At 39.3% G+C, this 24,732-nt stretch overlaps 3 protein-coding genes and 1 non-coding gene across 8 annotated transcripts; 3 read left to right on the top strand and 1 right to left on the bottom strand.

Annotated features, from left to right (window-relative positions):
• The first annotated feature begins 12 nt into the window (after positions 1-12).
• LOC106636144 (sulfite oxidase, mitochondrial) lies at positions 13-1,596 on the top strand. The gene is made up of 4 exons (XM_014348439.2): positions 13-244; positions 377-813; positions 882-1,094; positions 1,166-1,596. Exons 1-4 carry the CDS (start codon positions 75-77, stop codon positions 1,441-1,443), a joined length of 1,098 nt encoding a protein of 365 aa, XP_014203925.2. The 5' UTR covers positions 13-74; the 3' UTR covers positions 1,444-1,596.
• Positions 1,597-1,763: 167 nt separating this feature from the next.
• Positions 1,764-7,581, bottom strand: LOC106636121 (homeobox protein rough). Its single transcript, XM_014348413.2, has 3 exons — positions 7,245-7,581; positions 3,847-4,081; positions 1,764-1,944 (listed from the first exon to the last, which is right to left on the bottom strand). The coding sequence occupies exons 1-3, from the start codon at positions 7,579-7,581 to the stop codon at positions 1,764-1,766; spliced, it is 753 nt and encodes a 250-aa protein (XP_014203899.2).
• Positions 7,582-13,647: 6,066 nt separating this feature from the next.
• TRNAR-UCU (transfer RNA arginine (anticodon UCU)) lies at positions 13,648-13,720 on the top strand. The gene has a single exon. It is a non-coding gene; the product is annotated as a tRNA-Arg (tRNA).
• Positions 13,721-14,367: 647 nt separating this feature from the next.
• On the top strand, positions 14,368-24,721 carry Epg5 (ectopic P-granules autophagy protein 5). Of its 5 annotated transcripts, XM_089595542.1 has the most exons (25): positions 14,368-14,631; positions 15,028-15,487; positions 15,532-15,581; positions 15,627-16,127; positions 16,198-17,269; positions 17,333-17,505; positions 17,585-17,725; positions 17,782-17,942; positions 18,022-18,699; positions 18,775-18,952; positions 19,034-19,057; positions 19,313-19,549; positions 19,617-19,780; positions 19,842-20,036; positions 20,107-20,892; positions 20,959-21,136; positions 21,220-21,417; positions 21,493-21,861; positions 21,934-22,117; positions 22,180-22,909; positions 22,982-23,190; positions 23,264-23,509; positions 23,589-23,805; positions 23,876-24,085; positions 24,159-24,721. In XM_089595542.1, exons 1-25 carry the CDS (start codon positions 14,608-14,610, stop codon positions 24,553-24,555), a joined length of 7,782 nt encoding a protein of 2,593 aa, XP_089451668.1. In that variant the 5' UTR covers positions 14,368-14,607; the 3' UTR covers positions 24,556-24,721. The 5 variants fall into 5 exon arrangements, with proteins under 5 accessions (XP_089451668.1, XP_089451667.1, XP_014203958.2 ...); XM_089595541.1 differs by having other exon boundaries at positions 15,562-16,127; positions 16,198-17,278; XM_014348472.2 differs by having other exon boundaries at positions 15,562-16,127.
• The last annotated feature ends 11 nt before the right edge of the window (positions 24,722-24,732 follow it).

The raw sequence follows: 24,732 nt of genomic DNA on the forward strand, positions 1-24,732 counted from the left end.
GTTCTATAACCTCTATGTGAAAATGCACAACAACAGAAAACATAAATATTACCTTCCGCAGATTCAAAATAGTCATGTCAATTCTAAGTGCAGTGATATCCTTGCCCGTAAGGACTTTGATGATTATTAGCAGTCAAACGAGGCAACGATTTTGTAGAAATTTTAGCAAAAGCTCCACCGTTTGTTTAAGATTTGATACACCTTTGTACAGTGCAGAAGCTCCGGTGAATAAAAAATATCCAAGGTAAAAAGTATTTCAATTAAAAAGCTAATTGCGTGGAAATTTGCTGCATTTTTTCATTTTTCACCAAGCAAAAACAATGCAGAGGTATGTACGAGCTGTCGTAATAATACTCGATGTATATTTTGCACACAGCTATTACTACAAAAACAAAAAAAAGAAAAGAAGCAAAATTTATATAGTGATTGGGTTGTTTGGCGGCTACTGCATCATCGCGGCTTTGGGATTTTTGTACATGCATTTTCGCCAAGTAAGCACAGAACTTGATGAAAAGAAGAAAGAAAGAAAGAGAGGCTCCAAGTTTGACAGGATTTTCACGCCAGAGGAGGTAGCTGCACATCCCACTTGGACCACGTACAAGGGAAAAGTGTACGATTTCAGTTATTATGCAGCTGGGCATCCCGGAGGTGAAGAGACGATCAAACAAGCTGGGGGCACTTCGTTGGAGCCATTCTGGGAGAAATTCAAGTTCCACAACAGCCCCAAAGTCCTGAAGGAACTTGAGACTCTAAAGATTGGTAAATTGGTTACTGATCACACTCAGCAGCCCAGGTTTAGAACTGCAAATAACAGTAAGTATCAATTTCGATCTGGACAACATTTTAGCATTTTACAAACAGTTGAAAAATGAAATTTCCAGCACCAGTATTGGATCCAAACAGCCACAGATTGGAACTGATATTTGACGAGGCGGACGAAAATTTTATGGAGCTCAGCATGGAGCAACTGACGAGTTACCCCAAATACTCGATTGTAAGTTCGATACCGTGCAAAAAGGATTCTACAAAGACCGAAGCCCAGAATGCCCCGACGTGGTCAGGCACTCGTCTGATAGATATTATCACCGATTTAGGTAAACTCCTCGAATGCCGCACGTCTCCTCTGTACCTACCCCATTGATGATGAATCCCTTTGTTTTGCTAGACATAAAAATGAACGAGTACGAGAAAGTGCAATTCGAGTGCCTGGACAAAGACCAGGTAGGTATGGTCTATCGCACCAACGTGTCTGCGGAAAAAGCCAACAACCCTGGCTTCGACATTCTACTCGCCTACGAGATGAACGGCGCTGAAATACCGCTCGAGCACGGGTATCCGATCCGCGTCATCATTCCAGAGTACCCGGGCAGCAAGAACGTCAAGTGGCTGAGGCGAATAGTTTTCAAAAAGCGCCAGAAAATCGTATACACGTTGGGATCTTAATCGCTATATGGTGTTTATCGATTGTGTACTGTACAAAGCCAAGAATTTTATTTATTACACGTGTACTTGTAAGGTACCCCGGTACTCCTTGTTACATGGGCAGAGGTGTGTGTATAAATGATGAGATTTATTATTTTTTCGTAATAAATAGCTCTGTCGTCTGTTTATTCGTCTCACGAGAACAATCATTATAATTACATTGATAAGCTAAAAAAAAGAAAAAAAAGATCTTATCACCTATTACACTCGTATTCGTAATTAAGCTACGCAAAATTTACACTTTATTATTGTTAAATCGCTAAAAATCAAACTAAATTGTATCAGAGCGTGGACGCCGATCCTCGAGGTTCTGACGTTGTCGTAGTGTTGGATGGCCGAGGAAACGGCAGGGCAGTTGCCGTGGTCGAGCGCAAACAAGCGCACAGGCAAAACGGGGCCTGACAGAAGCGACAAGGCCCAGTCGGCACGCCCATCATGAGGCTCCCCGCAATCGCTATGTTTCTGTAATTTAGGGAAAAATCAAAGGCTTTATTTTTTTATTTACTTTTTTTTGTTTTGTTTACCAACTCGCACAAATTCATCAAACCGATCCAGCACATTGGATAAGTCGGGCGATTATCGTTTTCTATTGTTATATACTATTTTTACTCCTCTCCCGGTGTAAAAGGAAAATAACAAGATAAACGAAAAAGGGAGAATCTTCCCGGCACGCGAACCACCACTTACGAGGCGTAGGTATATACTTAATAGTAGCGGTGCTCGTTGCGGTTGGGGTTTGTGTTTCACTTGCTGGAAATTACTTTTTAATTCCTCCAAATGGCCAAAAAATATATTATATAATATTTTTTTTAGCGATATATGAAAAACAATTGTCATTACTTTTACAGAAATATATGGTTTTGCATGTATGTACTAGAGATCGCGTGTCGATGCTAAATAACATCGTGGCAATAAAGACGCGTCGTAAATTAGAAATAGCACGTAATACAATATCGGGATATACAGGGATGCATCAAGAGGAACTTGATGAATCGTGAACGCCCCCGTGCATGCAAGCGCGGGTGGTATGAGAACAAAAAAAAAAAAGATCATAATATGAGAGGTGATGAGGGGGACGGGACGTCGATTGAGATGTGGAGCGTGTGTGTATAATGGTACACCTATCGATGGTGTGATGATGATGAGGCGCTCGCTCGTTACATAAGTACCGATCTCTTTTAACCCCCACATTGTACATTACGTGCACATATCACCCTCTAATGGGCACGGAGGTGAGGGAGCGAGCGATTATTATTTCAGTTTTACCGCTTTGCTGCATCTTTCTTTTATCTCTCTCGCCTAAAGCTGTGTATATATACATTTGCGTACTTCCTCCCTCTCCTCACCCCCTTTTATTTGGGTACTTTTATAAGCTTTGAGTTTCGATAAACGGGCTCAGCTGTGTTTTTCTAAAGTGGGCAAGTGGGGGACGTTGGACGGGCAGCTCGTGTATTTATTTACTAATGTGATTCTCTTGATTTCTCAATTTGGCCGCTATTGTGTGTGATATTGGAAGGGTAATAGAGTTTTCCGTTTCGAGAAACCCCCTCTTTTTTTTTTTTTTTTTATATAGAAACCGGTAATTTTAGTTTACCGATTTTCGTGGTTTAAAACGATTTATCAAAATTATATCTTTTTTTTTTCCTTATAATTATGAATTAAATGAATGTTTCACGTTTATAGTGAATGAGTAGTGTTTCAATTTTTTTTATTTTCCAGGGAGAAAATGAGAAAAAATCGGTAACAGCCATTTATGTGAAATTATTCAATCGCATAAAAAGTTAATTTTTGGATGAAAAAGAGTTTAAAATAGAGCAGACGTTTTTGCGTAGGGATAGAAAAAAACGATCACGAGGGAGCTTACAATAAATAATTAGCAACTCGCTCCCTCACCCACGCAGTAGCTGCAGGTCCCTCTCACACTCTCTCTCTCTCCAAAATCAAACTTTAATCAAGTCACCAACAATCAGACTTGGACACAATCATTTGATGGATGTTGATCATTTGCATAGATTCGTTTTTTTTTTCTTCATAAATAAGATACTTTATGTTTACCAAAAAAACTTCTTTTGCATCTCTGTTCGTAACAGAAAATGAAGAAAAATTTTATACAATACCTTTCACATGTTAAAGTAACTTGATATCGAATATTTAAACACTTTTTAAGATACTGCGACTTTTTCTTTCAACTTGAAGCGTATCGTTATTAGAAAAAAAAAAAAAAAAAAAAAAAAAATCATATTAAAGCAATGTGTCGTTAAATAGTACTGAAAAAAAAAAAAAGATTTTAAGAAACAGGAAAAAATGACAAAAGTATCCGTGCCCAAGTCTATACCACCAAAAAAAAAAAAAAACTACACCCACCTGAGCTGCTGGTCCATCTTGGCCTTCTCGAGACGCTTGTCCTTGGCGCGCCGATTTTGAAACCAAATTTTAATCTGCGTCTCGCTGAGCTTCAGCCCCGCGGCCAATTCGAATCGCCGGCCCCGCGATATGTACTCGTTCTTCAGGTACTCGTCCTCGAGTCGTCTCGTTTGCTCGCTGCTGAACGTAGTCCGCTGACGCCGGGGTTGGCCCTTTTTTTTCTCCCGTCGCTGCACTAAAATCACACACGCGTATACTGTTGTTATTTTTTATTTTTTTTTTTTTTCCTTCAGTAAAAAAAATCTCCGTATATCGGTATACCTTAAATAGAAAAAAAAGAAGAGGAGAGCAAAAGGGGGATATCGTTTTAAGGCTGCCCACCGATGCGGATGGTGTCAGATTACGGAGGTGTCGTCTTTTGCGTATTTAGCGGAGGAACAGATTGGCCCCGGAAGCCCTCCGTGGGTGGACTTATACAGGAAGGAACCCGCGCGTGTACAAGCATATCCGTATAATTACGGAGCCGTCGCTGTACATCCTAATTGTATCGATTATGCGTGTGCGATCTGGGATATTTTTTTTTTTTTTTTTTTCTTTTCCTCAGCTTCCTGAGAAACCTTACGCCGCGTGTATTGTGAGTTTTTACAGATTTTTGGGCGTGCCGGATACTTTTACCATTTTTTTCTTGCTAATATTAAACATTTTTTGTTATTACTTCTCGTAAAATATTGCTTTTTCCAGCAAATATATTTCACTTGAGATACTTTAAAAATAACATTCATTACTGTTATTTATTAAACAAAAAAACAGTAATAATTACAAATATATTATAATTTGAAAGAACACAAAAAAAATTCAAATACAAAAAACACTCAAAGCATTTAAATGTTCAGTTGAAAATACTTTATTGACAATAAACTTTATCGTGTAAATAATTATTGTACTTGTCTGTCAGAAAAAAAAAAAACGATTCATCCAAATATTTTATTGTACATGGTGGTGATGAACAAAAAATTTTTAATCGTAATTGAGAAGCTTCACTTATCTAGGCTCCCTCGCCATGAAATTAAAATAAATAAACGTCGTTCATTTATTATGGTAAAAAAATTTTGCCTAACAAAGAATGTACTTTAAAAAATTGTTTAAAAATCCAAAAAACAATTGTGCCCGAGCCTGAGTACTTGTATAAGCATAGCAAGTGAAAATTTGTAAAGTAATCCCTGTACGTGAGAAGGGTGTGAGATAAACACCCCACGAGTACCGCCACTTCGAAACGTATGTCCCCGTACACGACAAGTGTTGCGTGTGTTAAAAAAAAAAAAAAAAAAAACACAGGCATACATCATACTTTTGTAAGTACATTTGTATAGATGGGGATTAGGAGGCGTTTAAAAGTTCGGCCAGCCGAAAAATCCCTTTAGCGCGACTTTTGTGCACACGTCCCCGATCTATCGCTCGCTCGCGCTCAAAAAGCCCACAATGCACGCGATACTCTTAAATCTCGACACAATCAGCTCAATTCAAGAGACGTGGATCGCTGATGCCACTTTTATTGCGTACTTATATTACCTCAAGTGTATATATATGTATATACATTTTTTTTTCTTTTTCTCTCTTTCTTTGGCCCCTTTGTAGAAGTTTATGTACATGAGATGCTTTTTTTTTTTTTTTTTTTAATCTCGTGTAACTTTTTTTTCTTTAGCAATAAAACAAAATATTACGAAAAACAATACACGAGACGTTTTCTTGTCCTTTGTGTACACATAAAGCAAAATATGTCACATACGAGATACATTTGTACATTATCTGATAAAAACTTATTATTTTTTTTTTTCGATTACGTGTAAAAAAAAGTATTGCGAATAAAAAAAAGTCACACATTTTCCGGGGGGGCAAGATGATTTTCGCATGGCGACATTTTTGAGGCGAGGGACGAAGAGAAAAGGGGAAAAGATCGGTGTGTGTGTGTATACACCAAAGTGCCATTGAGACGCGGCCAACTGCGTTTCCGTAATCTCATCACAATATCGTCGTGATGTCCGCCAAAGCGGTGGCGCGCGCGAGAGAGGTGGCGAGCCGAGAGAGGATCAGCCCCGCCTCCTGTGGGTATATATATATATACATTATGCGTGTCCTGTAGCTCGGTTTTGTACAACGCGCGTATACATGGGTTGGTTTACGAAAATTTTATTGGGTTTTAAGTTAAAAATTGTTCACGGTTTTTAGTGGCAAAAATCTTTTTTTTTTTTTTTTTTCTTCACAAAGTCAAAAACATTTATGGCGTTTTGTCGTCGTTTATACATGGACAAGGAGAGGCTACAATATGTATTTGTTGATCCGATAAATGTATATCTTTGGAAATGCCATTTCTTAACCATGACGCCACTTTCGTGGGCTAAAATGTTTCGTGATTGGTTTTCTTGCAGTTTTTAGAGGTCGAGTGCTTTTAATATGATAAATTTTACAACAATGAAGAAGATACGAAAATCGTTTCGGTAAATATTTACGGTATTTATTGAATTTGCTGTATTTTTCAGGAAATGGCCCATATACATTCGCACCGCGCGAAGCAACGCCGTATTACAAGTGTATACACAATACGAGAGTAAAAAATCGTGGGGGCTTTTGTACGTCAATATTCATCTTTCGCGGGGAGAATATACATACGTTATAAAATCACCGCCCATTTCTTTTTCTTCTCGTGGCTCTAAAAAAAAATTTTATCTTGACGCGCTTGAGTACGTATAATCCTTGAAACTGACGAATTTCCTTTTTTTTTTTCTTGTCGCGCGTGGATTTTTAACCCATTGCATGCATATTCCGCTAATATCGTAGGATAATTTAATTAAATTAACGTTTCCGCAAAAATTTCGACGAAGCTCCTCAATATATTATTCTAGTGGCAACTCATCACTTGCGTGATATTATTTTAATGCGATCGAAGAAAAATTGTTGGATATAAATCCTTAAAAGTGCCATTTTTTGTAACTTTTTCGCCAGTTTTCAAGCCGATATTTAATATAATGAGAGCTGACCGATTTCTTTGAAATTTTCCACAAATCCATTGCCTACATATTTTTCTACATGTTGCATTATGAAAAAAAAAAATGTATGAAAATTAATGCACTTGAGTAACGCTAATTTTAACCACTCAATTGCTGGACAGTAATTTCTACTCCACAAATATCACGGTAGTTACGATGAAAAAAAAAAAAAAAATTGACTGCTCGAAACATGAAAAACCATGTGAAAAAGTCTCTAGGTATTTTGGTTTACCATATTACTCTCTCGGTGGATTTTGTAAAAAACGGCCCTTATACACACAAAACGCCTTTTTTCAGACACAGCTCCAAAACGAGAAATAAAAAAAAAATAATAATAATAAAGGGCCAACTCACAATACTCGGCGTATCCCTGGCAGTGCTGCTTGGCCCTGGGCTGCCCGTCGCCGGACTGCAGTAAATGCTCGAGCCTCAGAGGCGCCCAGTACGCCCCGTTGGCGCGTCCCGGCAAAAGCAACCGCTGCACCAGCGGCAACCTACCACCCGCACCGCGATCCTCGTCGTCGCTCGCGCACGTCACGTCCACCTCCTCGTCCTCGTTGTTGTTGTTGTCGTCCTCCCCTTCGTTGCAGCTCGTTTCGTAGATACGCGCGAAAAACTCGCGCGGCAGCGACGGCCGCGTCTTTGTCCCCGGCGTAGCCGGTAATGGACTCGTCACGCACATCTTGGACATTATTCCCCCCGCGCCTTTTTTTTTTCAAATGGCCCCTCTCGAAGGGATACTATTTCAACTTAGGGGCCATTTTCGCGAGGATACGAGTCTCGAAGACCGCGTGGTTCATCTTTTTCTTTTTTTTTTTTTTTTTTAATTTTGCGTTGTTACTTTAACAGAAAAGTCGGGAGCGTCACGGCGCCCACGGTAGCTCGAGTGCGTGTGGTGTCCGTTCGTCTTCTCCCGCGCGGGACAGGAAGGAAGCCCGAACCGCTGTATATATATATAGGTAGCGGGGGATGATGGTGATGACCAGGTCCCTCTCTCTCTCTCTCTCTCTCTCTCGTACACTTTATTTTATATTTTTTTTTTCTTTCTCTCATCCCTTTTCACTCGAATGTATACATGTATATATGTACGCTGCCGATCGCCTGGAAATTACCCTCTCCCGGATCGCCGACGATTAATCAGCCGCTACATCTGTTATATGCCGATGTTTTTCCTTCGCTTGGCCCCCCCCCCCTCCTTCCTTACTTTTTTCATTTTCATTTTTCATTGTACGGTGGATATACGTGCAAGAAGGTGTACGTAGCTCAATTGAAATGTATCACCGTGAGGGAGTCTGATTGATGTACGTCGTTGTAACGATGCTTTGAAAGGTGACGATAGTCTCTCTGTGTGTGTACGTATGTAATTTTTGGGACCACATGATCTGTATATGGTGATTATGGCCAATCGATATTGATGCACGGGAAAAATTAAAAATACGTATATGTACGTGTTCATAGGGAGGGATGAGCGTCTTATGGAGGGATTGATTGCGAGTTGTGCGCGCGTCCGTGAATATAATCAAGGATACTTCTTCGATCTCCTCCGCTTACTTTTTTTTTTTAAACAAAACAACTGTACGCCTTGCGAGGGTTCTTGAACTCTTTTTTTTTTTTTTTTTTTCACATCCCATCTGTACTTATTATGATTACTGTGGCTTTTTTTTTTTTTGTAGTCGGAGCTTTTTTCCAATTTCGCGATCATTAAAAGGTAAAGTATACAAGATATCGTGAAAAATCGGTATCGATTTTCGGACAGCTATAGAGAATAACATTTCGAAGCAATGATGTTTAATTACCGTGGGAAATAAATTTGTTTTTTTTTTTTTTCATCCGGGATTACAAGCATAAATAGAAAATCAAGTTAAATGACGGTATTTCTAGTGTGCGATCGGTAAACAAAAAAAAAATTTGTATTTCTCTTTTACTGTTTATCATAGCTTTCTACTTTTATAAATTATAGATCTCGAAGTTGGACACTGTAATTATTATTTTAGAATCGTAATTTTTTTTCATGATGGTTATTGGTTTTATCACAAATTGTTGTTCATATTATTGGTTGATAAGACAAAAATGGAAACGTAAATGATTTGTGCAATAAATAGTACTTGATTTGATTTCTTATCCAAATAATTGATGTCCAAAATTATCTCCTCATGATTTTTCACGGCTCAGTGCTTATTTTTCACTTTCAGATTGTCCAAAAGTAACCTCCTTCAGGTAAGAAACTACTAATAAATTTTGAAAATTTTGTCATCATTTTAACATATTTTCATAATTTAAATGCAAATATTATAAAGTTAAACAGCCAACACTCTTTTTTTGGCTAAAGAAACCGTTTTTTTTCTTCTTTCAACTCACAAAAAAAAAAAATCATTAAAAAGTGCCCTCGAGAACTGGGTACTTTACACTATTTTATGAAGGATTTTTTTTTCCGGAAAAATTATAAAAAAAACCCTGTGCGACATCTACACACACACTCCAGCGAAGCGCAACCCCGCACTGTAAAGCAGCAACTCCAATACCCCCATTCGAGGACGCGGCCGACCAATCGGGACTTTGCACCCTAATCGGCTCGTTTATACCTCCCGACCAATCCCAGCCCCCAGCCAACCCCCTTTTTCCCGAAACGTATATACATACACATCCGCGCGCACGACTAATTTTCACGCTTTGCAGCCCTCCACCCTCTTTGTTATACATATATATACGCGGACGCTCCTATCTCAGCCTTCGGCGTCAACTACATCTGTGTGTATATAGAGGGGCTTACGATTATAGCGCGACAATTGTTATTGCCCGGATTTTCGTTCTATGTGTATAACCATCCGCGAATATACACGTGTATGGGTATACAGCTCGGAAAATATATGGCATGGAAAACCCGCCATTGTCGCTGGTGTGCGTTGTTTTGCGGTAAATAGAAACACGTTTGGTCAGTTTGGGTTAACTTTGTTTTTTTTTTTTTTTTTTTTTTTTAATTTTTTTTATTACCAGGGATATGTTTTTTTGCGAGGGTTAATCGAAATGAGATCATCATTGATTTTATTAGTTTTTGTTAGTTGGTGCCCTTGTGTAAGTTATACCGTGACTCCGGGGGTTGAGTTGGAATGTCACGTGAGATAATAAAATTAAAAAGAAATGGTCCCTGCCCTCTCAGATTACGAACAACTATCAAGTGTCGAGAGAAAAAAAAATGTGTGAAAATTACTGCTTTAATAGTATCATCGTAACTCCGTGATCTAGAGTATTTTTAACTAGTAGGGGGGCTTCGTTAAAAAAAATTTTATAGTAAGTTAACAAAGTATTACAATACTTCATTAATGTTTTTTTTTGCGTATCAGAAATAACAGAAAATTTGATCGAATTAAAATAACGGACGAACCTATGGAATTTTTCCTAATTTTGCGGGGGGCGCTGAAATTGCTGCAGAGGTACCGGATATGGAGTGGGGGGTAGCGAAGGGCCTTTAAGGATAGAGAGGGGACGTGGGGAGTCACCGAAAAAATAATGGAAAATTTTATTGGACATTTTATGAATTGATTGAAAATATTTGAAAAAATTTTGAAGAATACATGTACTTTATTGTTTTATGAACATATTAAACATTTTTAAAAAATTGAAGAATTTAATTATGTAAATAAAATAGAAGAATTTGCAAAAATGCCATACTGAGACAGTATTTTGGATTTTTTGAAAATTATAAAAAAAAAAAAAAAAAAGTATGAACACGCCGGGGGTCTGACTCCCAATTACCACTTATCTCAGCGAGCCACTACGTTTTTTTTTTCGACATTAGTAGCAGCTCAAGCCAAGCCTAACACATGGGTAGGTCAGAGCCAGTGTGCACACGACTCTGACGACTGAAAAGCTAATTCGGCTATATATACTAACCAACTACTTTTTTCGCCACATGCGGGAACGGCACCGGAGCCACGCGGTTGGAGACGCAATCACAATAGCAGTGTTGTCTATCCGTTGTCGATAACTAATTAATAATAGTATTGTAGGTGACCGGTAACCGCTAATTGAACGCTGTAGTATACCTATATGTGGTAAAGCAAAACAGCTATTATTAATTAGTTATCGACAACGGATAGACAACACTGCTATTGTGATTGCGTCTCCAACCGCGTGGCTCCGGTGCCTTTCCCGCAAGTGGCGAAAAAAGTAGTTGGTTAGTATATATAGCCGAATTAGCTTTTCAGTCGTCAGAGTTGTGTGCACACTGGCTCTGACCTACCCATGTGTTAGGCTTGGCTTGAGCTGCTACTAATGTCGAAAAAAAAAAAACGTAGTGGCTCGCTGAGATAAGTGGTAATTGGGAGTCAGACCCCCGGCGTGTTCATACTTTTTTTTTTTTTTTATAATTTTCAAAAAATCGAAAATACTGTCTCAGTATGGCATTTTTGCAAATTCTTCTATTTTATTTACATAATTAAATTCTTCAATTTTTTAAAAATGTTTAATATGTTCATAAAACAATAAAGTACATGTATTCTTCAAAATTTTTTCAAATATTTTCAATCTATTCATAAAATGTCCAATAAAATTTTCCATTATTTTTTCGGTTACTCCCCACGTCCCCTCTCTATCCTTAAAGGCCCTTCGCTACCCCCACTCCATATCCGGTACCTCTGCAGCAATTTCAGCGCCCCCCGCAAAATTAGGAAAAATTCCATAGGTTCGTCCGTTATTTTAATTCGATTAAATTTTCTGTTATTTCTTATACGAAACTTCAAAGAGACAAAACAGCTCTATTCCCGATTCTGATAAAAAAAATAAAACATTAATGAACTATTGTAACACTTTGTTAATTTATTATAAAATATTTAATAATGTCTTCAAACATATGGATACATTTGCTCATTATTTTGTTTTTTCTTGAAAAACCCTTTCATTTCCAACCTATTTCTTTTTTCGAGCCTTCTTTTGTAAACATAGCACTAAAAAAAAGCTATTTAATAAATAATGGTAATTATTTAATATATTTACAATTTTCATCAGACAAGATTTTTAATAGAAAGTCTTGAAATTTTATAATTTTGAATCATTTTTGTTAATAACTTACATGAAGTAAAACGTAAATAAATCAATTTGGCTAAAATCAATAGGAATTAACAATTTCATTTCAACAAAAAAACTGGTACGCGGAGCACACAGTATTACCAAAAAAGAGATAGTTCTCTCTATGCGAGTTCTCTATAAATTTCGCACATCGACACTTTTACAATGGTTTTGTCATAAGGTAAAAATAGGATTAGTTTCGACCTCTAGTGTTTTTAGGCTTTTTTGTTGGTAATAAAAACACGCAATGTGGTGTAAAAAAAAAAAATAGTAAACTATAAAAAAAAATTTTATTTATCGTATGTAAAATATAAAAATCTTATGATGTTGTTAATACACTTTTCATTTGTTAAATTACATTTAAAATCAAAGTAATTAACCGAATAGCATTTGAAGCACAAGTGATACACACGTACGTACGCATTACATATTTCCTTTTCTTTACCAAACTCCGAATACTTAATGAGATCTCTGTTGACCATCTCAATCATTTTTCTGCAATTCGATGTAATTGATCTTTGTAAAATCTCGCCAAACAATACACTTGATGTGTTTCAAACAATTATACAACGAATAAAAGGGCTTCAGTCACTTGATAAACAACCTTTTAAGATAATAATAATAATAAATATCAAAGACCATGAGTAATTTTTTTTTTTTTTTTTTTTTTCTATTAAAGTGTTGTACCCATTACGAGGGAATGTACACTGCATAGGTATAGTTAATACAATGAGATCTCAATGAGGTTTTTAATTAATGTATATCATAAAAACTCAATTTAGTAGGATACTTGTTCCAAAAACACAATGTTATTATTAGTTATTGTATAAATGGTAAAAAAAAAAATACTTTGGACAAAAACAATAAATAAACAATTACCGTTTCTAGCAGAGTAATTTTTTTTTCCCAGAATGGGTATACATTATAATATATTTCCTTTATGCCAACACAGGTACACGTACAAGTCGAAAGCACAAAAAGCCTATAGTTAGTAGAAAAAAGTTTGGAAAGTTTATAAAGTTAGGCTAGAGTCAAAATCATTTAAGTAAGTGACTTTTTACATTTTAGTAAGTAAACTGACGCTAAGTATTTTAAAATTGGCACAATAATAAAAATATCAATTAAGTCCAGAAAAACTTAACAACTGTCATTATAACTGAATACCAGTTATTGTTATTTTTTTTCGTCTCTAAGAGTTAGAAAATATACATCTAATTAAAACTGATAGTTTACAACATTTATTGTTTCTTAATAATTACCATGAATTTTTCGAGTAATTAACTATAGTTTTTAGGAATTATTCATCAACTCCAGTACACAGGCGAGCCCAATATTCTGCTTTAGTTATAAAATGAAGGAAAAATACTTTTAAATGATTTGTCCTGACGTGTCGGATCCACTTTTTTTAGTAACATCTTAATTACAGGAAAAAAATGTAAACAATTGATTTTTGGGTACTAATTAATTTTTGTATTAATGAACAATATAAATAAATAAAATGATTTCTTATAATAAGTCCTCCTTTCACAATGAGATGAAATAAAAAAAAAAAAAAATGCATCTAGGTGATTAATCAATGGAAAATACCAAGTAGTTCTTTATGGTAAGATGAAAAAAAGTGAAAAAAGTAACGAAACACTGAAGCCGAGCGTGTGCTTGCTGCCAGTAGTGCTATTTCACCTCGCCAATTCAAGTCCCTTTGGCGCAGAGGATAGCGCGTTGGACTTCTAATCCAAAGGTCGTGGGTTCGATCCCCACAAGGGATGGGTTTTTTTTTGCAGGCCTTTTTCACGCAAATTAGTGCTTGATATTTTTTTACGGGTCCAAAATGCAGATTCGAACTGATATTAAAGCGTCCAAATGGCGTAATATACTTCAATTTGAAGGAATTTTCGTTCGATTTTGAAGTAAAAAAAATAATCAAAGATTTATCCTTATCATTCAAATTTGAAACTATAATTAAATATTTTGAACTCAAATTTTAGAAGGAATGATTTTTGAAAATCAATAATTTTTTCTAATAATAAATTAAAGACAACTGTCTCTTTTTCACTAAAATTACTCATTCGGATTATTAAAAACGAAAACATGAAAAATTATTTTTTTCTAAATTAAACTTTAAATGACAGTGCTGACATTTGACTATGACACAAAATTTCAAAGGAAAAAAACACGCATTTGCCATCTGATTAATCTGATGCCTAATTTGCATATAATGTTTACAACCTCAGTTATACCATTGTTGCAAAATACGTACAGTATAGATTTTAAAATATTGATAATTGATCGATTATTACATAGTTAATTCTCCTGTAGGTATATGTATGTGGGCGCTGTCATCAGCTGTTATTTTGACGTGTGGGTGTAGTGTTGTGGTATACTTTACGAAAGAGTGCAATGTGCATAATTATATTCATAGTATTAAAATGTTTACAAGTATATTAAAGTATAGTGTACGTAAGTACGAACGACGCATGATGAAAGAAGAAATGTCGTGATTATTGTTATTCAAGACGCGCAAATTATGATGTTTGCAGAGCTAAATTGTCTCGTCAGTCGTCTGCTTTAGGATTGTTGTGATCAGCGTTTTTTTTAAAATATTAGTGACTATTGTGTTTGGTGGTTATAGAGTTGTGATTAAAGTGCAGCAACAATGGAGAAACAAAAATCAAAGCAGGTAATATTAAATTTAAAAGAGGAGGTTATGTGATTCCTCAGTTACATTCTCATATCAAAACATTGAGATTATATACGATTATATATATACATATACAAGATTTTATGCGTCATCTTACATCTTACTTTTTTGTTTTCATTCGATTGTTGTGTGCACAAAGAACGGTGTTTTACTGCGAGACGAATGATTGACTGACATGTTATTTATATTGTGGGGGTCCAATGCTTTGAATCGTCTTTTTTTCATGTGATTGCACTAAGACGATTAATTACTACTTTCTTTTTCCTTTACTTAGTTTTTTTATGTCTTGATAAAAATGTCAGTTGTCAATATGACTTTTATACATTTTCTTAAAGCAAAGAAATATCCGTGGGATAAACAAATTATTTATTTCAGAAAAAGAAAAAAGATCGCTTAAGATCGATCACTTTGGACCGACAAATACCAGATGCACCAACTCTGGAGGAGTTTGAGTGTCTTCTGGGGGAATCGCCTACTAATTACCCAAAGGCTGAGGGTGTTGAAAACATGGAGAGCGAATTGCATTCCGCTGCCATTGACGACACTGAAATCTACGAAAAAGAAAATTCGAACATTATCGTCCACTCGGCTCAAATAGAAAATAATAGCTTGATAGAAAACGTGATAGAAATACATGCTGAGGAAAAAGTGTCTTCTGCTGATGAAGTTGATACGGTTTTTCCTATTGTAATGGATCCATCAATACCGTCAGCCCCGGTGGCTGACGAATTGGAGCAGATCGTCGAAGACAGTAGATTGAGCATGGCTTCAACTCATCTTCTAGAAACTGCACCAAGTGCTCCAGTTTTTGATGAAAATCCCAGTGTCATCTCAGGTGGGTAGAGATAGTTATAATAATATTTGAAATTTTAGGAACAGTACAAAATTTACGTGACAAAATTTTTCCAGAGCCCGAAATAATGTCTCAAGTTTTGAAAAAAATAGAGGCAGAAAAAATATCCGCGGCCAGACAGTTAGAATTTACTCCGGAGAAAACCATAGCTGTAAACCACAAAGCAGTCAAACCTTTCAGCGAAGCTCAGCTGGCTGCATTGTATAGCAACCAAGAGCTCAACGTAGTTGAAGCATTTGTAAACGAATTTGTCGAGGTTCAGCTGAGGAGTCACGCCTTGAGGCAGCAGCACAAACTCCACGAGCTTCTCATGAATTACCTTCGCGTACGGAATCATCTGATAATAAATTCGCACGAGCTGGAGAATCTGAAAAAAGCCTGCAAGGAGACGCAAAAGCAGCTTTGGTGTCTTGACAAGGCCACAATAACGGAAACCGGTGAGTGTCAGGATGGCAATCCCGTGAGTGCGACTCACGAGTACTCCATCGCTCAGTTCAACCAGCAGACACTTAGTGCTCTCTCGCGTAATCTCTCTGCTATAAAAGAATCATTGCACAATATTCATGCTCTCTACTGTTACGAAGCCGAGACTTTGCGCCTTCAAATTGAACACTACGTCCAGGTAAACATTTATTTTCTCGACTGCAAAGTTCTTTTAATTTTGTCAAACGAATATTTTATTCAACTTTCAGCGCGTCTGTGTGTCTTGCAAAGAATTTGCAAACCTGACCGCCAATGCACCCGTTAGCCTTGTATCTATTAAGCCGGCCACCCACACTATGCCTCAGTTAGTCGAATTGCGAATGTGCATAACGATACTTTTCAATTTCCAAAGAAGGATTTTAAAGGATAGCAAATTCGTCGCAGACTCCAGGGAATGGTTGTCCAAACTCGTCGTGGTATTGTTGAGAGTCGCCAATTGGCAGGACCATTTATTTATACTCAGTCACATACTGAGGTGTCCTGGTGGCGTGTCGAATTGGGCCAGAGGTTACGTGCAGGTACCCGTTCCTCCGAGGACCAGCATCAAAGTACAGAGCACTTCGCCTCTAAACGACTCGTACTTGGATCACATCGTCGCTACTTTAGCCATTATATTACTACCCATAAAGGAAAGGGAAAAGTTTCTCGAGCAAGTGCAAATATCTCTGCAAGACACAGGTGACAGCCAGGACACGGTATGGGTGATGCTGGACGAAGAGGGTGAAGATGAGGAGGATATTGCGAACATGGGCGTCAATTTGTCCGAGAGCGATCTCATATGCCTGTTGCATCAGATACCACTGGACAAGCTGTTTCAGCAGGTGTTGTACATCGAGCTTGACGACGACAACGACTACAGACAGGATCGCAAATCCATCACCGAGCACCATATGCTTAGAATTTTCGCATTTTCAACGGTTTTAGTGAGGCTGTTGAAGAAGGGCCTTAAAACTTACGATTCGCCGCGATATCGGCAATTAACCAAGAGACTAAGTGCACTTATAAGAGACGTCGTTCAGTACGCCAGTGACTTGTGGGAGTCTTTTAATAAGAGCCAAGTGTTGGACGAGTCGATGCTCATCAGGTTGCAAACTGAGTACGATTGCTTCTTCCTCAGAGCGACCATGTGCATCTTTTCGTCGCGTCGCTTGGGAGCTTGGCAGTACTTGGCAGCGATACCTTACCGATTAGTCTCGCTGCCTATTCTCTGGCAGATATTTTATATTTTGCACACTGATTCCGTGCCGACGAACGACATGGCCAATCCCGATGTCACGACAGGTGAGAATCGCTGATTTTCGTAAATCTAAAAAAAGGTAAAATTAATCACTTTTTTACGAGTAGAATGGGAAATTGAATTAAATTCATCCCTTCCGCGGAAGCAATTTGAAGAAAAACTCAGCGATCTGCCTGGAGACGAATCTTACTTTTTGCTGACGACCTTTGCCAACATGGCTATGGCTAGAACTCACGAAGATTACGAATTCGTTCGAGCTGCGACTGTTGATCTGTTCCAGGTATAGCTTTTTTTTTCCAAAAATTCAGAAATATGTTACAATATTCAAGTAAACGATGTAAAATACAAATTTTTTTTAGATTGGATTCTTGAGTTCAAAAACTCAAGAATCTTGTTCAAAGGACGCGAGGTCGCTTCTGTCTAATATAACTAGTAAATATCCCTCCCTGTTGTCGGACATAATTTTCAAACTCAAAGACAACTTTGTGTCTGTTGGCAAAGTAAGTTTAACTTTAAAAATCTTAATGCCTCATATAATGAACCGTGTACATTCCAGCTGAGCATATATCTTTTTACTGAACTAAACATACACCGATGGGTGCCCAAAGACGAAGATTTTCAAGTACTCTCGGACTGGCTTCACCAATTTCCTCTTTCTTCGACCGAAAGTCATTTGGCTCGACTGATAATTTCACACTTAAACTGGGGTTTCGATACGTAAGTAGCATATGTGAATTTTTAAAACAATCGATCTATCTAATTTCAACACGAAATCGACTAAAAACCATAATATCAGGTTTCAGGGTCTTTTCCTACCTCAAGAGCTACATCGGCGAGTAGCGTTGTTGATCGTCAAGCTAGTAATGAAATACATACCCGAGAGCACACCAGCTCAGTCAGCCTCACTCATAACCGAAGGAGTAAAACAGGTCTCGTCGATGGTTCGCCCCCAGAGCAATGAACACGCGTTCGCCACCTGGTCTTGGGACACGCTGTCTCGACTGAGGCTACATCAACTCGAGCAATCCGAGGCTACGAGCCAGTACGCGTTTGTCAGTCCTGCCCAAGCTTTCTCTCATGTGCCCGACCTCGACGCCGATCCCAAGTTCGAGATTTTGGCCAAGGGATTGCGGGATAAGCAGCCGATTGCCTGCTATGCCGCAGTTAGGATGACGTTGCACGGACACTCGGTGCCGATTATTTGTTCCAAGGGTTTTGAGTTGCTGCAAGTACTGCAGTCGTATTACAAGTCCGAGTACGTGATTATTGTTCTGAGTAATGTAGTGCCGCTGTTTTTGGACTGTCCGGAGTCGTTGTTACAAAACGAGAGGTTCATTGCGATTATCGCAGCTTTGGTACAGGCGGATAGGTCGTACATGAAGATGGCAAAGAACCTTATTTCCCCGGATTTTCCCGGGCCGATACTGGAGATCTTTTCTAACATGATTGAGTATCAGTTACAGAATTCGAGAAGGTTTGCGAATACTTTTGGGGAAAAACAAATTTTTTTTTGGTACGAAGTGTTTGTAAACTAGATGTTTATTTACAGATTCCGGCTGCAAACGCCCGACGCATTGGTAAAATTGTGGCTCAACATATTCGTTTTGTTGCCGGATTGGAACAGAGATCAGAGCATCATGTTTTTAGTGGATACCCTGATGAGAGCTGCATTTTTCCATTTGGGAGCGAGAGCAGTCACGGACAAAATTTTCCAGAATCTTTTCTCGGTAAGGTTTCAACAGACTTTTCATAGTAATTTTGATAAAAAACTTCTTTATACATATTTTGAAATTATTATTTCATATCAGCTTGCCTCCTTTGGAAATAACGAGGTAAATGAAATTCTAGATAAAACATGCGTTGAGTTTTGCCCTCCAGCTTCACGCTACCGTTTTCTCTCACCAATCTTATAGTAACACTACCACTAATGATATTTCCTGTACACTTTATTAGAAAGTACTTACGTAATAATATCTGTTGTTCTCAAAGCACGCACACCTTAAAATTCTCGTAATGCTTGAGTTCTCACTAGGGAGTCTTTTTTGAAAATTGTAAGCACATTCGAACCTCTTTTCATTCTTCCGCAGAACATGATAGCAACGCGAAGCAATAGTAGTACAGGACTGAGTTCACTGCTTAGTTGGGCTACAGGCTCCTCGACGACGCAAAGTTTACTGTCGGGCTCGATTCAACAGGTCTGGGTGGCCCATCAGATCCTGAGAACCGAACAGCAGGAGCGCGAACTTGACACTGGACTCTGGCGAGAGCTGCTCTGTGAACTTTATCTTCAGACGTCCAAGACATCTGTCGATTCTGCTCTAAAGGTAAGTTTGCGTATTTCGCGAATACAACGTAAGAGTTTGCGGATTTAAGAGAATGACATTTTTACAGAAAGCCTGTGCGACCGTGAAAGTTCCAGTGTTTAATTCGAATAGCTTAGCGATTTATAGATGGTCTCAGCAAGCCCTTGACACGCCAATGGACCATCCGTTGTTACCATTGCTGTGGCAAAACTTTTTTTCTCTCTACATGGCCCGAGTTCCCAGCCAGACAGGGTAAATATGATTTTACCTTTGCAGTTAGACGAGATAAAAAACATTTTTTTTTTTTTTATAGTACTGTGGACAAGGGAGGAGTTGGAAGTAAATTTTTCGAGGGTATGATCAACTTGAGCTATTTGAAAAAATTGAAGAAACGATTAATAGATACCAAAGAGTATTTCGAGACCAAGAGAAAAAATTCAAACGACGGCCTGCAAGCGTCCGAGGAGCTTGCTGAAGAGAGATGCGTCTTCTTCGACGTCACTGCCAAGTTAGTAAAATTTTTCAAAAATTGCGTTTTTTTTTCAAGACACAGTTTGTAACAACATTTTTTTTTTCAGGTATTACGAGACCCTTATTTTGTGGCTGGAAGAACCTCGTCTTCAAGAAGCTGGAATTTATCTACCCACTTTTCCACCAAACTACATGCCTTCAAAGTTAAACGTGATCATGCAAAACGACCAGACTCCGTGGCTCGAGTACGTCGACCAGTGGGCGGTACACTGTAGCCAACAGACTGCGCTGCAAAAGTGGCAGCGCAACTGTAAACGCGAGTCCAAAGGTTCCTCGAAGAAACTCAATTCAACGCCTATTACTCCTCTCGAGCCAACCGATCCACTGCAACGGATATTCCGTCGATTGAACAGCTACGAGCAACCTGTGTCTCCTCCGGTACTCACGCATCATGTGCCTCTTATAGAAGTTGCCAAAGAGTGCCTTTACAATCGCGAAGCTCTCATCGAGCTGTTCAGGCCCCACCTCAAAGCGATTTTAGATTATACGCAAACCTTCAATTTTATGGTGTCTGAACATACAGCGGTGGACTGCGCGTTTTTAGAGCTTGTGCCGACGCTTTACAAAATCGTCGAGAACCAGGTTACCCTACACGCACTTTGCGACCCCGCGCCTTACGGTCAGAGACGATCGCGTTCCGGGACTCCACCGATCGTCCACTGCGCTGGGGCTGCAGTTATCAGAATTAAAATCGCGGAAGCTCGGGTGAGCGATGGCATCGACCAGATGATTAGCCAGAACCGAGCGCAGTACGAAAATTTACTAGTCAAAGCCAGTCAGCCACCACCTAGCAAAGTTATTCAGGGCTGTGTTTTTGCTGACCGTCTCATTACGTAAGTGTGCTGGGAAAATTGTTGAAAAACAGTGTAAATTAGCGATACATGAATGTTATTTTATAGATTACTGGAGCACGAACTGAATGTGAATCGCACTACGGAAAACACGGCAGTTCTTCGCAAAGTTCAGGAAACCGGTGTCGTATTATTTTACTATCTCGTTAATGTTTTCTCCGAAGAAGCCGCGCTGTGTCCTCCAACGAAGCAGCTCATCACGACTTGCGTTGAAAAATTGGGACAGGTGGAGATCTTGCATTTTTTTTTTTTTTTTTTTTTTTTTTCATCGATAACATTGTGTTTAACGGAAAATATTGTTATTCAAAGCTTTTCATAAGCGGCGAAGAAAGTCAAGGTCCACCGCTGCTCGAAACAATATTGGAACGGCCTACCCTCGGTGGCTTGCTTGGACCTCATTTCACTCCAGTCGCCGGAGGCGCCACTACTTTTCTCCAAATGTACCAGAGGATCGTCGAATTATCCACTGGCTCCAACATCGATCTCTGTTTCGTCCTTCTAACTAAGGTAATTGAAAACCTCTTGAAAATTTTAAACAAATTTTTAATACCATGTCTCTAATAAAAAATCGCGCTCTTGCAGTTTGACGTCGCCACTTGGCTAAACTACCGAAGACCGCGACTGAGCGAACGCTCGACTTTCATCAATCTTGTAATTCGAGCGCTATGTAACATGGGCTTGAAGCCCGAGGACAATCGTTTAGTCCTGCACGAAGTTTTCCGCAACCACCTACGTTTGGTACTGCTACACGAGTTTCCCGAACACTATGGCGAAGTTCTGAGCGCCGTCATACGTGGTAGCGAACACCAAAGTCTTGCGATAGAAGTCTGGCGTGATTTGCTCGGTGCGTTGAGCGGTCGTCCGAAAAATACGCCGCCACCGCGGCAGGGTAAGGTACGCGAAGAGATTCGACGATACGCTACGGAGCAAAGACTGCTTTCGAAACAGGAGGTATTTATTTTTCTCGGTCGAAAAATTTCGTTTGTACGGATAAATAAAGAAATCTGATTGAATTGTTTTTAGATATACGATACAGCAGTTTTGTTGAAAAAGCACTTTGAGGCCGAAAGATTACAATACGGCCTCTACGGTCTGTATCCCAAGTATCGAATCTACAACGAGCCTCTGACTATACTTCTAGGCATGATTGGTCATGCTCTAGTCGTCACAACTTTACAATCCGATCGGGGTACTCTGGCCGATCAATGTAAGTGTTTTGCGACAAACCACAAGTACTTACTTAAACAAACTATTCAACGATTGTTTTAGTGTGCGAAAAAATTTGGCCAGTTCTGAGTGACATGTTCACGCCTTGGATAACTCCATACTGGACCAACAATCTTCGCGAGCCCACCGCAGCTTGGATCCAGCAACTCACAGACGACCGTTCCGTCCTTTTGCCCTGGATAATCACAGATGGTCCTTACGCCAATCGAATGACCTCCATGTTCATAGAATGTGTTCGCTTCATACTCGACACTATGCCGGCATCAAACAGGGTTCTCGGTTTCCTCTGGCAGTTCTATGTACAGAAGTACGCCCATCCATCTGTTAAAGATCACGTGCTGAACGTTGTGCACGGCAACTTTTTGTCCCTGCCTTGGATCAAGTTTAGCCCCAGTGTCATGGACGTTGAGTTCATGGTCAAAGTGATCGATCAGTACCTGCCTGACAGCCACCTGTTTCTCGGTAGCGTCTTTTGCAGCATAAACTGGTCACAGTGGATGTCCGATCAGTTGGCCATCCAGCCTCTCCCGGTGTCTGGACGAGTACACATTTGCCTCCTTAATTTACTAGTCAAGTTATCTAACGAGCCCAACGTGCGGCAGAACGAACGTGCTCTCAGGCTGACTCAGGAAGCCGAAAAGTTTGCTTGGCATCTGGTCGACGCGAACGCCTACGATCAGGTCATCAACTGGCACGTCATGAGCTGCGATCCTCGAGTTATCTTGGCTCTCAATTCAGATCAGGTGCACTCTCTAGATCTGGCCATCCATAAGTAAGTTTTTCCCTATGGGTGCTTCTTTTTTTTCAAAGCTCGAATATCACAATTAAAAAAATACTCTTGCAGTTTGTTAAAGATAGTGGCAGCTTACGACCCTACGGTAGTTAACTTTCATCCAACGACGTTGAAGAAGCGCCAAATGTACGTAAGATCGTGTGTCAAATTGTTAGTAAACTGCACAACGCGTCACAAGTCCATTGTCTCGACAAATATCAAGGCCTTCACCAGTGCATTATCACGAATGCTAGATGACATGGAGGCAATTATTATGAACAGTGAGTTTTCGTCTTGGTAATTTTGTTCATCGAATTTATACTTTTGTAAAATAAAAAAAATATTCGCTTATAGCTGTATCGGAGCCGCTGCAGGTAGCAGAGGCTGGACTGCTAGTGACAGAACTTTTGCACTCGGTAAACCAAAGTAACGTTCTTGTGGAGCAATTGCGTACAAGCTGGGCAGACTGGCTGCTTCAGCGAACGGCTTCTAGTCCTATCCTCTTGGGTATCTTACGCGTAATTGGAATAGCTGTGGCCTCGCCCTCGACTCTCGGCGAGATCATGGAAGCTGCCCTAGACGCCTATTTCAAGTACAATGGTATGTCATGAGCTTGAAACAAATGTTTTTCGAAGCACTTGCTCCTGGATCAACAATTTTTTAATTTTTTTATTTATAGTGGTCGACGAAGTTCGACCAATGTGGGCATCAGTTTTAACAATCATACAGCCAGTGGTACCTCGTCAGCCACCGGTTGAAAGTGTACTAGTGGCCGAAGGTCGAATCCTCTCGCTTTACGCTATCTTCCTCAAACGGTTGCCTTCGTGTCGTGATATCAGGGAAGAGGGTATGCTTCTTACCAATCTCATCGATTGGATTACTGCCATTAAGCCTACGTAAGTTGATGCTCGATTTTTTTCAATGGTTTATAAATTTAAGGCTTCTAAATTTAATTTGCTTTTTCAGGGAAATGATAGAGGAAAAGTTGCCGTTGCTGTGGGCAAAGGCCCTTGAATTAATTTACCGTCAATGCCGGTACAACGAGAATAAAGTGATAGCAGCCCGCTCGCTTAAAGGCCTAGCTAGAGCTCTTCTCACCGTAGCTGACGATGCCAACCAAGGTTGGAATATTCTGGGTGCAATAGGCCTCAGGAAGGGTTCTCAGCTTTCATCTAGGTATTCTAATATCATATATTTTTTTGAACCATAGAATTGGAGTTACTTAACTAATAACTATATTAACGTGTAGGTGCAAGTTCCTGAGTCGAGCACTGGCAGTTTACTGTCTAGCACAGCTGCCCGACAGTCATCAGTCGCCATCCGAGCAAACACAATCCAATCAAGTTGTCCGCTACACAGAGCACTCGCCAGGAGTTGCTACGCTACGTTCCCCAAGCCTCGACTTGGACTCAAACCAGAATTCACCTTCCCTAGATGTGAGGCCTAGTACCGAGGCTATTCGAGCAATGCAGAGTCTCGAGGCTCTTCTGACAAATAAGCAGTACGCCGAGCTTAAGCACGACATCGAGCAATCTATCCAGATGATTCGTGACTCGAAAAACTCGATGCACAATGCTCTGGACAACTGCGGGGTTTTAGTGGCCGAATTGTACAGTCAGAGGTATCTTCACGTACTGACAGAGTGAGATTGGCTGTCCGGGGATGGGCCCGACGAATGGTGTTCCAATATGAGCTTTCACTTTGATCACTTTGCCGGCTGAGGGGAGCTCGTGGCGATCTCTCCGCTTGTGCGCGTTAGTTGCCGCTGTTGAAGTACCAAGAATTTTTTGTCGAGTGCCTAATTGTGCAGTATTGTTGGATTT

The sequence above is a fragment of the Copidosoma floridanum genome, unplaced genomic scaffold (genome assembly GCF_036245765.1).
Source record: "Copidosoma floridanum isolate Cflo_tuat_1 unplaced genomic scaffold, Cflo_Japanese_pri ptg000025l, whole genome shotgun sequence".
Taxonomy (NCBI): domain Eukaryota; kingdom Metazoa; phylum Arthropoda; class Insecta; order Hymenoptera; family Encyrtidae; genus Copidosoma; species Copidosoma floridanum.